The sequence below is a fragment of the Ceratotherium simum genome, chromosome 19, assembly GCF_057802395.1.
Source record: "Ceratotherium simum simum isolate JZ-2026a chromosome 19, ASM5780239v1, whole genome shotgun sequence".
Classification (NCBI taxonomy): domain Eukaryota; kingdom Metazoa; phylum Chordata; class Mammalia; order Perissodactyla; family Rhinocerotidae; genus Ceratotherium; species Ceratotherium simum.
Genome location: NC_141918.1, coordinates 39963305 through 39980068, shown reverse-complemented (window position 1 = coordinate 39980068; position 16764 = coordinate 39963305). Strand labels below are relative to the sequence as shown.

General features: G+C 36.9%; 1 protein-coding gene across 1 annotated transcript in view; it reads left to right on the top strand.

The window, feature by feature from the left end:
* Positions 1-16764, top strand: part of MCM9 (minichromosome maintenance 9 homologous recombination repair factor) — an 87109-nt gene that overhangs the window by 44029 nt on the left and 26316 nt on the right. The window contains exon 8 of the mRNA XM_087444038.1: positions 10592-10766. Within this exon, the coding sequence (XP_087300164.1) occupies positions 10592-10766 (175 nt within the window). The remainder of the gene's footprint in view (positions 1-10591; positions 10767-16764) is intronic.

The following is a 16764-nucleotide window of genomic DNA, read 5'->3' as shown; positions in this document are numbered from 1 at the left end:
TAAGTTTTGTGCTTCTTTTTTTAAATTTATTCTAAGTATTTTATTCTTTTTGATGCTATTGTAAATGGAATTATTTTCTTAATTATATTTTTGTATTCTTCATTGCAAGTGTGTAGACATATGACTGATTTTTTTCTTTATTGTGAAATTTTTGTTGTACATTATTGTTTGTTAGTCACCATATAAATGTATCCCTTCACCCCTGGTGCCCATCCCCCAGCCTCCTTGCTCCTGGTAACCGCCAATTGGTTCTCTGACTGATTTTTTTCTTTATTGTGAAATTTTTGTTGTACGTTATTGTTTGTTAGTCACCATATAAATGTATCCCTTCACCCCTGGTGCCCATCCCCCAGCCTCCTTGCTCCTGGTAACCGCCAATCGGTTCTCTCTGTCCGTGTGTTAGTTTATCTTCCACTTATGAGTGAAATCATGTGGTGTTTGTCTTTCTCTTTCTGGCTTATTTCGCTTAACAGTAAACTTTCCAGGTCCATCCATGTTGTTGCAAATGGGACGATTTTGTCTTTTTTTATGGCTGAGTATATTCCATTATATATATATTCCACATCATCTTTATCCACTCATCAGTCGAGGAACACTTGGGTTGCTTCCATGTCTTGGCTATAGTGAATAATGCTGCAGTGAACATAGGGGTGCATAAGCCTCTTTGGATTGTTGATTTCAGGTTTGTTGGATAGATACCCAGTAGTGGGATAGATGGATCATAAGGTATTCCTATTTTTAATTTTTTGAGGAATTTCTATACTGTTTTCCATAGAGGCTGTGCCAGTTTGCATTCCCACCAGCAATGAATTAGGGTTCCCGTTTCTCCACAGCCTCTCCAGCATTTGTTGTTTTTTGTCTTGGTGATTATAGCAATTCAAACGGGTGTAAGATGACATCTTAGTGTAGTTTTTATTTACATTTCCCTGATGATTAGTGATGTATAACATCTTTTCATGTGCCTCTTGCCATCTGTATATCTTCCTTGGAGAAGTGTCTGTTCATTTCCTCTGCCTGCTTTTTGATTGGGTTGTTTGTTTTTTTGTTGTTCAGTTGTGTGAGTTCTTTGTATATTATGGAGATTAATCCCTTGTTGGATATATGGTTTGCAAATATCTTTTCCCAGCTGGTGGGTTGCCTCTTTATTTTGATCCTGGTTTCATTTGCCTTGTAGAAGCTCTTTAATCTGATGAAGTCCCACTTGTTTATTTTTTCTTTTGTTTCCCTTGTCCAATTAGACATGGAATTCGAAAAGATCCCTTTATGACTGATGGCAAATAGTGTACTGCCTGTATTTTCTTCCAGGAGTTTTATACTTTCAGGTCTCACCTTCAGGTCTTTGATCCATTTTGAGTTAATTTTTGTGTATGGCGAAAGAAGATGGTCTACTTTCATTCTTTTGCAAGTGGCTGTCCAGTTTTCCCATCACCATTTATTGAAGAGACTTTCCTTTCTTCATTGTATGTTCTTAGCTCCTTTGTCGAAGATTAGCTGCCCATAGATGTGAGGTTTTATTTCTGGGCTTTCAATTCTATTCCATTGATCTGTGTGTCTGTTTTTGTACCAGTACCATGCTGTTTTGATTACTGTCTCTTTGTAATATCTTTTGAAGTCAGGGATTGTGATGCCTCCAGCTTTGTTCTTTTTTCTCAGGATTGCTTTAGCTCTTCAAGGTCTTTTATTGCCCCATATGAATTTTTGTATTCTTTGTTCTATTTCCGTGAAGAATGTCCTTGGGATTCTGACTGGGAATGCATTGAATCTGTAGATTGCTTAGGTAGTATAGACATTTTAACTATGTTTATTCTTCCAATCCATGTGCATGGAATATTTTTCCATTTCTTTATGTCATCATTGATTTCACTCAATAATGTCTTATAGTTTTCATTGTAAAGGCCCTTCACCTCCTTGGTTAAATTTATTCCTAGATGTATTATTCTTTTTGTTGCAGTTGTAAATGGGATTTTCTTCTTGAGTTCTCTTTCTGTTAGTTCGTTGTTGGTGTATAGAAATGCAACTGATTTCTGTAAGTTGATTTTGTACCGTGCAACTTTGCTGTAGTTATTGATTATTTCTAATAGTTTTCCAGTGGATTCTTTAGGGTTTTCTATATATAAGATTATGTCATCTGCAGACAGCGAGTGTTTCACTTCTTCGTTGCTTATTTGTATTCCTTTTATTCCCTTTTATTGCCTAATTGCTCTGGCCAGAACCTCCAGTACTGTGTTGAATAAGAGGAGCAAGAGTGGGCACCCTTGTCTTATTCCTCTTTTCAGAGGGATGGCTTTCAGTTTTTCCCCATTGAGTATGATGTTAGCTGTGAGTTTGTCATATATGGCCTTTATTATGTTAAGGTACTTTCCTTCTATACCCATTTTATCATAAATAGATGTTGGATCTTGTCAGATGCCTTCTCTGCATCTATTGAGATGATCATGTGGTTTTTATTCCTTGTTTTATTAATGTGGTGTATCACATTGATTGATTTGCATATGTTGAACCGTCCCTGTGTCTCTGGTATAAATCCCATTTGATAATGGTGTAAGATCTTTTTAATGTTTTGCTATATTCGGTTTGCCAATATTTTCTTCAAGATTTTTGCATCTGTGTTCATCAGGGATATTCGTCTGTAGTTTTCCTTCTTAGTATTGTCCTTCTCGGGCTTTGGTATCAGGATGATGTTGGCCTCATAGAATGTGTTGGGAAGTGTTCCATCTCCCTCTATTTTTTGGAATAGTTTGAGAAGCATAGGTATTAAATATTCTTTGAATGTTTGGTAGAATTCTCCAGAGAAGCCATCTAGTCCTGGACTTTTTATTTTTTGGGAGGTTTTCAATTACTGTTTCAACCTCTTTACTTTGATTGGTCTATTCAGATTCTCTATTTCTTCTTGATTCAGTTTTGGGAGGTTGTATGAGTCTAAGAATTTATGTATTTCTTCTAGATTGTCCAATTTGTTGGCATATTGTTTTCCATAGTATTCTCTTATAATCCTTTGTATTTCTGAGGTATCTGATGTAATCCCTCCTTTTTCATTTCTAATTTTGTTTATTTGAGCCTTCTCTCTTTTTTTCTTGGTGAGTCTGGCTAAAGGTTTGTCAATTTTGTTTATCATCTCAAAGAACCAGATCTTTGTTTCATTGATCCTTTCTACTGTTTTTTTATTTTCGATTTCATTTATTTCTGCTCCGACTTTTATTATTTCCTTCCTTCTGCTGATTTGGGGCTTTGTTTCTTCTTCTTTTTCTAATTCTATTAGGCGTAGTTTGAGGTTGCTTATTTGGGCTTTTTCTTGTTTGTTAAGGTGGTCCTGTATTGCTGTGAATTTCTCTCTCAGGACCACTTTTGCTGCATCCCATATGAGCTGGTATGGTGTATTTTCATTTTCATTTGTCTCCAGGTATGTTTTGATTTCTCCTTTAATTTCATCAGTGATCCATTGGTTGTTCAGGAGCATGTTGTTTAGTTTCCACATCTTTGTCACTTTCCCAGTATTTTTCTTGTAGTTGATTTCTAGCTTCATGACATTATGGTTGGAAAAGATGCTTGTTATGATTTCAGTCTTCTTAAATTTATAGAGGCGTGCCTTGTTTACCAACATATGGTCTATTCTTGAGACTGTTCCATGCGCGCTTGATAAGAATGTATAATCTGCTGTGTTTGGATGGAGTGCTCTATATATATCTGTTAAGTCCATCTCATCAAGTTTCTCATTTAAGTCCATTATTTCCTTATTGACTTTCTGTCTGGATGATCTATCCATTGATGTAAGTGGGGTGTTAAGATCCCCTACTATTGGGAATGCAAACTGGTGCAGCCTCTATGGAAAACAGTATGGAGATTCCTCAAAAAATTAAAAATAGAAGCACCTTATGATCCAGCTATCTCACTACTGGGTATCTACCCAACGAACCTGAAATCAACAATCCAAAGTGGCTATCCACCCCTATGTTCATTGCAGCATGATTCACTATAGCCAAGATATGGAAGCAACCCAAGTGTCCCTCGACTGATGATTGGATAAAAAAGGTGTGGTATATATATGCCCTGGAATACTACTCAGCCATAAAAAAGGCAAAATCGTCCCATTTGCAACAACATGGATGGTCCTGGAGGGTATTAGGTTAAGTGAAATAAGCCAGAAAGAGAAAGACAGACAGTTTATGATTTCACTCGTATGTGGAAGATAAACCAACACACAGACAGACAGAACTGATTGGTGGTTACCAGGGGCAAAAGGGGTGGGGAATGGGCACAAGGGGTGGAGGGATGCATTTATATGGTGACTGGTAATCAATAATGTACAACAAAAATTTCACAATAAAAAAAACACACACACACAAAAAGATCCCCTACTATTATTGTGTTGTTGTTAATAGATCCTTTTAGGTTTGAGAGTAGTTGCTTCATGTACTTTGGTGCTCCTGTTTTGGGTGCATATATATTTATAAGTGATATGTCTTCCTGGTGGAATGTCCCTTTTCTCATTATATATTGCCCCTCTTTGTCTCTCATAACCTGTTCTATCTTGAAGTCAACTTTGAACATATGATTTTGTATCTTTCAACCTTGCTGAACTTGTTTAGTAGTTGTAACAAGATTTTTAGTGGATTCCTTAGGATTTTCTATATGCAAGATCATGCCATCTACAAATAGGGATAGTTTTACTTCTCCCTTTCCCTTCTGGATGCCTGTTACTTCATTTTTTGCCTAATTGCCCTTCCTAGAACCTCCAGTACAATGCTGAATAGAAATAGTGAGAGCGAACACCCTTGTCTTGTTTCTGATCTTAGCAGGAAAACATTCGGTCTTACACCATTAAGAATGACGTTAGCTCAGGGTTTTTTGTATGAGGTTGAAGTTCTCTTTTGTTCCTAGTTTGTTGAGTGTTTTTTCATGAAGGAGTGTTGAATTTTGTCAAATGCTTTTCCTGCCTCTGTTGATATGATCATGTGCCTTTTTGTCCCTTATTCTGTTAATATGGGGATAGTACATTAATTGATTTCCAGATGTTACACCCATCTTGCGTACCTGAGATGAATCCCACTTGGTCATGGTGTATAATCTTTGTTTTATATTGCTGGATTTGGTTTGCTAGGGTAGTGTTGAAGATTTTTGCATCCATAGTCATAAGAGATATTAGTCTTTAGTTTCTTGTGGTGTCTTTCTCTGATTTTTGGAAGGTGGGTGATACTGTTCTCATAGAATGAATTAGGAAGGGTTCCCTCCTCTTCTATTTCTAAAGAAGAGTTTTTGAAGAATTGATATTTGATTCTTTAAATGTTTGGTAGAATTCACCAGTGAAGCTATGTGTGTGTGTATTTTTCTTTGTGGGTAGTTTTTAAATAACTAATTTAATCGCTTTACTTCTTATAGGTCTGTTCAGATTTTTTTTCTTCTTGATTCAGTTTTGGTGTTGTCTTTTTAGAATTTTATCTATTTCATCTAAGTTAACTAATCAGTTGACATACAGTTATTCACTGTGTTCTCTTACAATCCTTTGTATTTCTGTAAAGTCAGTAATAATGTCCCATCTTTGATTCCTGATTGATTTTGATTTTGAAGAATTTTATTCTTCTCTCTTTTTGGCTTGGTCAATCTAGCTAAAAGTTTGTCAATTTTTGGTTTCATTAATTTTCTCTATTATTTTTATATTCTCTATTTCAATAGTTTCTGCTCTAATATTTATTTCCTTCCTTCTGTTTGCTTTGGGTTTAATTTGCTCTTTTTTTCCGGTGTCTTAAAGTGGAAGCAGAGATTCCTGGTTTGAGATCTTTCTTCTTTTTTGATGTAGGCATTTATTGCTCTGTGTTCTCTAAGCACTGCTTTAGCTGCATCCTGTAAGTTGTGGTATCTTGTGTCTGCATTTTCTTTCATCTCAGTGTTTTCTAATTTCTCTTTTGTCCAGCCACCTATTCATTGCATGAATTCCTTTTTACACTCTCTCTTCAAGTGGACTTCCACTTTTGCTTAAATAGTTACCTTGATGAAAAGTTCACTACTTTGTAAAGTAGTCCATTCCTTTTAAACACCTCATGGTTTCCAGCAGCTCCCTATAAAATTCTACATGTTGGTCTCAGTTATTTCTTTTGGAGCTGCCCCAAATTTGTCTAATTCCTCTTCTGTAGGATAGTTCTCTAAATACATAAAAATTACCTTCTCTTCTCTAGATCTTTCTTTCAGGCTAATCATACCCCATTCTATAAACTATTCTTTAAATGGTATTATTTCCATGTCCTTCATTATCTGTTTACCCTTCTTTTTTTATTAGTATTTCTTTTAAAGTTTGATGCCTCATAGTAGAGATTAACACTCGAGAGCAGGAGTCAGCAACCTTTTTCTGTAAAGAGCTAGATATAAATATTTTAGATTTTGAGGGCCATTCAGTGTCTGTCAAAACTACTTAACTCTGCCATTGTAGTGTGAAAACAGCCATAGACAATATGTAAATGATGAGCATGACTGTGTTCCAAAAAAACTATTTTTACAAAACAGGTGGCCAGCCCAAATTTTGCCCACAGATCACAGTTTGCTGCCTCCTGCTCTAGAAATTATCTAACCAGTGCGGAACCTAGCGTGATTATATCTTCACTTGTGAATGCTATTCTTGCTTTAACGTATCTTTAAGATTGTATTAAAATATTCTGAGGAGGAGTTGGATATAATTCTCATCTTTGCTCTTCTGTGGGTAAGGTGGTGTTTCCTCCAGCTTCTTTCAGGATTTTTTCTTGATCTTTGATTTTCTGAAGTTTAAATATGATATGCCTAGGTATAGTTTTGCTGAGCATTTTTCCTGATGTATGTTCTCTGAGTTTTCTGGATCTGTGGTTTGTTGTCTGATATTAATTTGGGGAATTTTTCAGGCATTACTGCTTTAAATATTGCTCCCCTCCTTCTCTCTTTCTTCTGGTATTCCCATTACATACATTACATGTAAGTTACACCTTTTGTAGTTGTTCCACAGTTCTTAGATACATATTCTGTTCTGTTATTTTCCATCCTTTTTTCCTTTGCAAGTTTCTATTGACTATCCTTACTTTCAGAGACTCTCAGAGATTTGTTTCCTCACCCATGTCCAGTCTACTAATGAGCCCATCAAAGCATCCTTCATTTCTTTCACAGTGTTTTTGGTCTCTAGAATTTCTTTTTGATTCTTCCTTAGACTTTCCATCTCTCTCCTTACAGTGTCAGAGAAAAATTGTTGATATTCAATGTGAGAATCTGGTAAGACTCACGAGTGTGGGGACCCCCCTGCAACTGGGTTCCTCTGGAGATTTTAATTTTCAGAGTTGTCCATACTGAGCCTCCAGCAGTTTGTCAATTACAGTTCAGGTTTTCCTATCCCTGTACTGGTTCCCGTGGAGTTTTCTGCTCTGGTAAGTTGTGATTTCTCTGCCTTTATGTCTTTCGAATTTTGGGGGCAGTGGTTTGCAGTGACTTCATTTCTCTGATGGATCTTAGAAGAATTGTTGATTTTTCAGTTTATTCAGGTTTTTACTTGTTGTTAGGATGGAGTGGCAACTTCTAAGCTCCCTAAATGCTGGACCAGAAACCAGAAGAACTTACATAGCTTTCCTCCTATGTTTTCTTCTATAAGTTTTACATTTTTCATTTAGGTCTTTAATTCATTATGAGTTAATTTTTGTGTCAGATGTGAGATACGGATCAAGAATGATTTTTTTTCTTTTTGCGTAAGGATATCCAGTTATTCCAGCACCATTTGTGGAACAGATTATCCTTTCTCCATTGAATTGCTTTTGCATTTTTAGCAAAATTTACTTGACCATATATGTGTGGGCCAATTTTTGGACTCTGTTCTGTTCTATTCTGTCTATGCCCTTTCTCCAATACCACACTGAATTGATTACTGTAGCTTTGTAGTAAATCTGGAAATCAGGTCATGTGCGACCTCCTACTTTGTTTTTTGGTTTGACTCTTCTATTTTCTTTGCTTCTCCATATAAATTTTTGAATCACCTTGTCAATTTCTATAAAAAGACAAATCCCATGAGGATTTTGTTTGGAATTGCATTGAATCTGTAGAACAGTTTGGGGAGAATTATAGTGCAATTTGGGAAAACATCTTAAAAATATTGAGTTTTTCAATTGATTCCATGAACATAGAATATCTCTTAATTTGATTAAGTCATCCTTGATTTCCTTTATCAATGTTTTGTAGTTTTTCATATACATCTTTCACATCTTTAAGATTCATACTCAAGTGCTTCATATTTTTGAGTGCTATTATAAATGTATTATTTTTAAATTACAATTTCTAATTGTTTTCTTTTTTTTTTTTTTTAAAGATTTTATTTATTTATTTTTTCCCCCAAAGCCCCAGTAGATAGTCGTATGTCATAGCTGCACATCCTTCTAGTTGCTGTATGTGGGACTCAGCCTCAGGATGGACGGAGAAGTGGTGCCTCGGTGCGCGCCCGGGATCCGAACCCGGGCCGCCAGCATCGGAGCGCGCGCACTTAACCACCAAGCCACGGGGCTGGCCTCTAATTGTTTTCTAATATATAGAAATATGATTGATTTTTGTATATTGACTTACATCCTGCAATCTTGCTACACTCACTTATTAGTTCTAGTAGCTTTTTTGTAAATTATTGGTAATTTTCTGCATAATCATATTGTCTGCAAATATAAACAATTTTTGTTTCTTTTCAATCTGTATGTTGTTTATTTTTTTCCTTGCTTTACTTCACTGGCTAGAACCTCCAGGATGATTTTTAATAAGAGTGATGAGAGCAGATTTCCTTGCCTTGTTCTGTTCTTGCAGGGGGTGAGGGTGTGTATGGGGGTAAACATTCACACTTTTATCATGAAGTATATTAGCTGTAGGATTTTTGTAAATACCCTTTATCAGATAGAAGAAGTTCCCTCTATTCCTAATTTTCTGAGTTTTTTTTTTAATCAGGAATGATTGTTGAGTTTCTTCAAATGTTTTTTCTGTATCTATCGAGGTGGTCATTTGCTTTTTCTTCCTTAGTTTGTTGATATGGTGAATTGCATTAATTAAGTTTTGAATGTTCAGTTAGCCTTGTATTCCTAATTAAACCCTACTTAGTTATGATCTGTTAGCATTTTATGTATTGTTTGATTTGCTTTTATTTTTCGAGGATTTTTGCGTCTATGTGTATGAGGGATACTGATCTGTGGTTTTCTTTTAATATATCTTTATCTGTTTTTTGGTATCATAATGCTGGCTTCACTAAATGAGTTGGGAAGTGTTCCTTGTTTTTCTGTATTTTTGAAAATTTAGTATAGAATTGGTATTATTTCTTCTATAAATATATGGTAGAATTCACCATGAAGTCATCCCAACCTGTAGATTTCTGTGTTGCAAGGTTTTTAACTACATAGTCAGTTTTCAAAGTAGATATAGGATTGTGCAGGTTATCTATTCCTTTTTAGATAAACTTTGGTAGTTTATATATTTCAAAGAATTTGACCATTTCATCTGAGTTATCAAACTTAGCACATAGAGTTTTTCATTGTATTTCCTTAATATTGGTTCAGTGTCTATGGGGTCTATAGTGGTGTTCCCTCTTTCATTTCTGATATTGGTAACTTGTGTCTCCTCATATTTTACCTTGATCAGTCTAGCCAGAGGTTTATCAATTTTTATCAACAATAGTTATTATAAGTACTCATTATGTATCATATACCTTTTAAAGAGCTTCATTTATATTCTATTTGAATATCAAGAATCTGTGAAATATTTTCTATTGTTATCCCCTTTTACAGATGAATAAACTGAGGCCTGGGTATATTAGGAAACTTGCCTACAATATGGCAGCCAGAATGACAGATCCAGGATTCAAATACAAGTCTAGGTGACTTCAGAGCCTTTGCTTTTGACCACACTGCTTTATTCACTGGTATAAAGGATGAATAAAAATCAGAAAAGAGGGCTGGCCCCGTGGCTTAGCGGTTAAGTGCTCGCACTCCGATGCTGGTGGCCCAAGTTCAGATCCCGGGTGCGCACCGACGAACCGCTTCTCCGGCCATGCTGAGGCCGCGTCCCACAAACAGCAACTAGAAGGATGTGCAACTATGGCATACAACTATGTACTGGGGCTTTGGGGGAAGAATAAATAAATAAAATTATTAAAAAAAAAAATCAGAGAAGAAATATGAAGGGAATCCTCTCCCTCACACTGTGACTGGGAGCAAATTTTTCATTTTCATCACTGGATTGTAATATCAATTTTCTCTTGGCCCCTTCTCTGTAAACAGGGTATAGTACAGAACCACTTGTCATAAGATCTCTGGAGAGCTGTTTGCTCCCTCTCAAAGTTTAGACCACTCAGTGAGGATGACCTGCCAAGGAGAGACAGAAAATTTGGGAAATTCTGTTTTGCCACAAAATACTCAATAACACATATTAGATTTTCAGAACATAGGGTCTTCTGAGACCTTCCAGTGACTGGATAGTTGTCCTGATGCTATCTGTTCTTGGTAGACTAGAAATAAAGCCCTTGACTCTATGCCCTTCCCTTTAAAATGTAGGTATTTATTTCCCTTCATAGATATAAGAAATGCTTTTGAAAAGAAAAGCTGACATGGCTCGCTTGTTCCCTTAGGTCTGACGGTGACTGCTGTAAAAGACTCAGGAGAATGGAATTTGGAGGCTGGGGCCTTAGTCCTTGCAGATGCAGGCCTCTGCTGTATCGATGAGTTTAATAGCCTCAAAGAGCATGACAGAACCAGTATCCATGAAGCAATGGAGCAACAAACCATAAGTGTTGCTAAGGCTGGGTAAGAGTTTCTTTTCTTCAAAATCTATGAGAATAGTAAGATTAGTTAGTGTATGATTATGGAAAGATGTGAACCTTATTGAACTGCTAAGTATGTTTGGTCCTCTTAGGTATTAAGTTATTACCCTTTAAGACACACATTAGTTTTCCCATGGAGGTGTGTGAGGAAGTAAAAATGAGTTGTTGGGAAAACTCAAGTATAAATGTTAGTTGACTTAATTCATGGAGGGGACTTATGAAGAGCTTTCAATATAGGATTCAGCTCATTCTCTCAATCAGTAATTGTGCGTCTACTCTGGGCATATTACTATGTTAGGAATTTTGTTAGACTCAAAAAAGAAAAAAACATTATTTCTGCTTTCAGTGGCATTCTCCCTATATATCCTAATGGAAGGTTGATCACAGCATATGAAAAACTAAATAATAATATATGTTAGCATAAGATGAAGTACCTGTTGTGACTCAAGGAGGCTCAGGGGTTGAGGTGTATGAGTCCCTGTACACATGACCAATGAAGAGGAAAAAGAGGCAGGTTCAGGTAGAAATCCATATACCCAGGCCCTGAGGTGGTTATGGGAAGCTTATCTGGCTACAAAGGCTGACCATCATGCAGGCCAGGTCATCCAAACAAAGGACAGAGCTAGAACTATCTCAGCCCTAATGCTTCTGTTACAGGTGTGAGGCCAGCTTATCAGGCAGATAGGGCTGCTAGCAGAGTCTTCAAACAGTAGTGGGTGCTTGGGAGCCAGACAGACACTGGTGTCTATAGATTCTATGAGATCTATTTATATACACTCACCAAAAAGGAAGACGGAGGCAGGTAAGAGCAGGATATAGCCCAGAGGAAAAAGATACAAGAAAAAATTAGGCAGAACCATTATCCAGTCTGTTCATTTCACTCCATATGTATTCATTTGGAGCTGCTATATGCCAGGCACTGTGCTAGACACTGAGAGGTACAGAGATGAATACAACACTGTCCTTATGTGTTCGCTATTTTGTTGGGAAAGATAGACAAAAGAGCAGCAGAGTGGTGAGTCCTTAATGGACATGTTATGAGAGAACATACTTTAAAATAATTATTGCTTCTGTATTGCTTCTGAACTGTTTATCAGGGGAAATGAGAGATATACTTTACTAAGTGTCTTCAAGGCTACTTTCTCGTCTCATTATGTCTCCATTTAATTAGCACCTTTCCTGGTTGGTAGAATCTTTCCTGGTTGGTAGAATCTTATAGTGATATGGTTTATTTTGATATGCCTTTTACAGAGGAAATATGGGACATTTTGAAAGATTCCTAGATAATTAATCCTTAGATCAGAGAAACTTGGGATAAATGCTATGAATCTTATCTTATAAAGGAAGAAAATTAGCAGTGCTAGATGATGGGCTACTAATACATCGTTAGGAGTGAAAATATTTTAACCACCCCTATTGCCTTACCCTCTGCTAAGTGGGAGTTAGTATGAACCTTTTGTGCTATCTGCAGGTATGTCATCAGTTTCAAAAGAAATGTTTGTGTAGCTAAACAGTTCACTTATGGCATCCGGAGGTTGGACAGTCTTGTCATAACCATACCTACTTTGTGCACTGGAACAGTGCTTTCCACACTGTTTGTGGTGAAGGACCAGTTTTATTGTTTTTTCCGATCCGTCACAGAGCAATATTTTTGTAAAATATATAATAAGAATTATTTTAAAAAAGGAAATAAAAAAGCAAAGACAGAAAATATAAGCCTAAGTTCTTTTTCCACTTAGGATGTAGAAAGCTGTAAGAGCGTGTCACTCCCGTCCTAACAAGAAAAATCCAGATAGCCCACAAAGATCATAACTTTCGAAATCTATCAGAGAGCTGAGTTTACCAGGAAATCAGTAGAACTTAATCCCGAAGTATGACAAGCCCCTCCCAGGAGAGATGAGGCACACAAACTGTTCACCTTTGACAGAGCGTGAGAGGAAGAGGTGGCTGCCGGTGAAGCAAATCAGAAGAAATAACAAAAATTTTTTGAACTGCCTGCAGTCCAAGCATGGGCTAGCATATCAGTCTAGAATAACCAGGAGCTCCAAGCACAAGGGGAGTTCTCACTTGCAAACCCTTCTCCGTGGATCTCCACCAGGTACTCAGAAGAGAAGTTGGTCAGGACAGAAGACTGGAGAGACCTTCCCCCCCGATCTCTCATGCAGGCCTGAGAGGTGACTGCTGCTGGGGAACAGACACGAAAGCCTGCTGCTTCTCCAGACACAGTTCTCATCTGTGGCAGAAACCTTAAATCCCTGGGGACAGGACAATAGTGCTCTCATCCCCAGGGCCTCTGGGGGAAGGGTAGAGGCAAAGACGCCTTTCTGCTTCAGGAGGAGGTTAGAGAATCTTCCTTCCCTCCCACAGGAGCCAGGCAGAAAGTGCTGCTTCCAGGAGAAGGGTAGAAGCAAAACCATCTTCCACCAAGGAAAGAGCCATAAACGCCCTTGGGTCCAGGATCCTGAACCAACACAAAGCAGAGGTCTGTACCATTGGGAAAGGGACAGAAAAACCCTTCCTGTCCGAGAACCACCACGGATACCTGGCAGGGTTCAGCTGCCACAGGTGGGAGGGACAGAAAGGCTCACAACTCTTCAGACCATCTCCTCCAAGAGTGGGCACTCAGACCCTGCCTAAGACCAGGGGACCAAGAACCAACCCGGCCCCCAAGTAAGCCTCTGAATAACAAGCAACAGCAGTCTGCAGCTGGGAGAGGTGCCAGAGTGTGAAAGAGACCCCCTGTGCAGTGCAGGTGTGCAGTGACTGCTAAAGCAGAGCAGCAACACCGAGAAGCATCTTCCAGCTCGGCAGTACAACCCCACACCAGGCACAGGGGGTGGCAGCTCGACAGTGAAAGAATTTGGAGTCTGTGGTGCGCGGAGGGTAAAGATAACAACAATGCCACTTCCTAGATCAACTGTGATAGCCTTAGACTCTACATGAAAGGGTATAATATTATTTGAAGATTGACTATGATAAGTTACATATGTAAACTCTAAAACAACCACTAGAAAATAAAAGAGGCGTAATTAAAAAGCTAGTTATAGAGATAAAATGGGATCATAAAAAATAATACAAAAGAAGGCAGGAAAAGAAGAAAAAGGGAACAAGATGAGAGATTTAAATTCAACCATATCAATAACCATATTAATAATAAATCATGTAAACAATTAAAAGGCAGAGATTGTAAGAGTGGATAGAAAAGCAAGACCCAACTAAATACTCCCCTCAGGAAACTGACTTTAAATTCAAACACACAGGTAAGTTAAAAGTAAAAAGATGAGAAAATATTCTATGGACACTCCAAAACCCGAGCAAAACATTACAGGAAAGTAAAACTACAGACCGATATCCCCCATGAACAGAGACATGAAAATTCTTAACAATACTTTAGTGAATTAAACCCAGCAGTAGATTAAAAAGATATATACTGTAATCAAGTGGGACTCATTCCAAGAATGCAGAGTTGGTGTAACATTTGAAATCAATCATTGTAATCAACAATATTAACGGAATCAAAAAGAAAAAACATATCATCCCAATAGATGTAGAAAAAATATTGGACAAAATTAAACACCCATTAGTGATAAAAATTCTCAGCAAACCAGAAGAAAAGTCCCTCCACCTGTTTAAATGGCGTCTATGAAAAACCTACAAGAAACATCTCCTATTTAATGGTGAAAGACTGAACGTTTTCCACTTAAGATTGGGAGCAAGTCCAGGATGTCCAATCTTACCACTTCTGATCAATATTGTACTGGAAGTCCTGGTCAGTTTAGTAAGGCAAGAGAAAGAAATAAAAGACATTCAATTTGGAAAGGAAGAAGTTAAAACTGTCTGTATTTTATATGATATAGTGTCTACATAGAAAATCTCAAAGAATCAAAAAGGTATTAGAACTAGTAAACTACTAAACTTTAAAAAGTCATAGAATACCAGGTCTCTGTATTAAAACCAATTGTATTTCTGTATGGTAACGATGAACAATTGAAATTGAAGTAAAATACATCACATAATAGTATCCACAAACTCGAAATATCTCGGGATAAATCTAGCAAAATGTTCTAGATTTTGACAATAAAAATGCAAAACATTGATGAAAGAAATTAAAGAAGACCTAAATAAATGGAGAGCTACCAAGTTTCATTGATCAGAAGACTTAATATTGTTAAGATGTAAGTTCTCCCCAAAGTGATCTATAGAATCAATGCCATTTCAATCAACATCCCAACAGAGTTTTTTGTAGAAATTGACAGGCTGATTTTAACTTTTATGTTGAAAAGCACAGGATCTAGAATAGCCAAAATGACTTTGGAAAAGAAAAATTTAGAAGGCTTAATTTACTTCAAGATTTACTATAAAACTACAGTAATCAAGACAGTGTAGCCTTGGTGTAAGGAGAGACCTAGGTCAGTGGAAGACAATACAGGTTCAGAAACAGACCGACAGATATAAAGTTAATTGATTTTTAGGAACGATACCAAGATAATTCAATGGAGAAGGGATAGTCATTTCAAAAAAATGGTACTGGAACACTTGGCCATCCATTTACGAAAAATGACCCTTACTTATTTAAATGCTTATAACAGCTTTATTCATAATCACCCAAGGTTGAAAATAACCCAGAAATCCATCAACTGGTGAATGGACATTTTGGTACATCGTGCAATGGAATACTACTAGCAATATAAAGGAACAAACTATTGATACATGCAACAACATGGTTGAATCTTCCAAGCACCATGTGAAATGAAAGATGCCAGGCACAAAAGACTACATAATTTATGATTCTGTTGATATGAAATTCTAGAAAAGGCAAAATTATAAGGAGAGAAATCAGATCAGTGGTTGCCAGGGGTTGGGGGTTACGGGGGGGAATTGACTGCAGAGGAGCACCTAAAAAAGTTGAATTTTACTGTACGTAAATTATACCACAATAATCCTTAATTTAAAAAATTATAAACCCATATATTTTATTTTTAGATTCAACACACATGGAATCACTGTCAAATTGCTATTGAAGTTTCTAAACACTTTCTCTTTATATACTTATCTCCTCCCTGACTGATAACAGTGTCTGAACAGGTACAAGTCCATAGCCCAAGCTTCACCCTGATGGTGGACTTGCCTGTTAAGACACCACCTAAGGATAGATGGGAAGGGGATGGAAAGGATCACAGTGCCAGGGGAGAGGTTACATTTATCATCAGTGAAACCCTTTTTTAAATTGGAGTGATATCTCCCAAAGGAAATAAATTTTTAGTGTGTGTGTGAGGAATATTGGCCCAGAGCTAACATCTGTGCCCCTCTTTCACCATTTTGTATGTGGGATGCCGCCACAGCACGGCTTGACTAGCAGTGTCTGAGTCCGTGCCCAGGATTCGAACCTGTGCCACTGGGCCGGCCCCTCAAAGGAAATAATTTTAAAGAATAATTTTTAGATTGGATTTTTTTTTCTTTATTGGGAAAGGAGAATATATAGAGCTAGAAGACTAGAGACTTGAATTTTATTTTGCTACTCATATTTACAGTCAATTTTTCATTGTTTCTAATTTAAACCATTTGTTAAATGTATAATATGTGTTGAAAGGAGTTTTCCTTGAGAAGCACTTTGAATGCTTTGATTTAATGAACTTTTCTGAAGGGCTTACTTTTTAGACCAATGCACCACGGCAGGCATTGATATTATGGTTGTTATTATGGTGGACATTTGTATGATTATCTTTTCAAGATAAAGTTCTTCAAATGTTTCTCTTTTTTCTTGGCTACTACCCAGAGTTTTAATACTTCTTTGAACTGTAGCATAGATCACGACTAGTATGTTAGCCTTCCAACTTCTTTATATTTATGTAAGAATTTTTACTTTTCAAAACATTTTAGCATATATATTTCATTTAAAAATTACTGTAATTTACTGCATTCCAGGAATTCTAGGATCTTTGTTCTTCTCTAGTTATTATCATTACACTAAGTCTTATCCA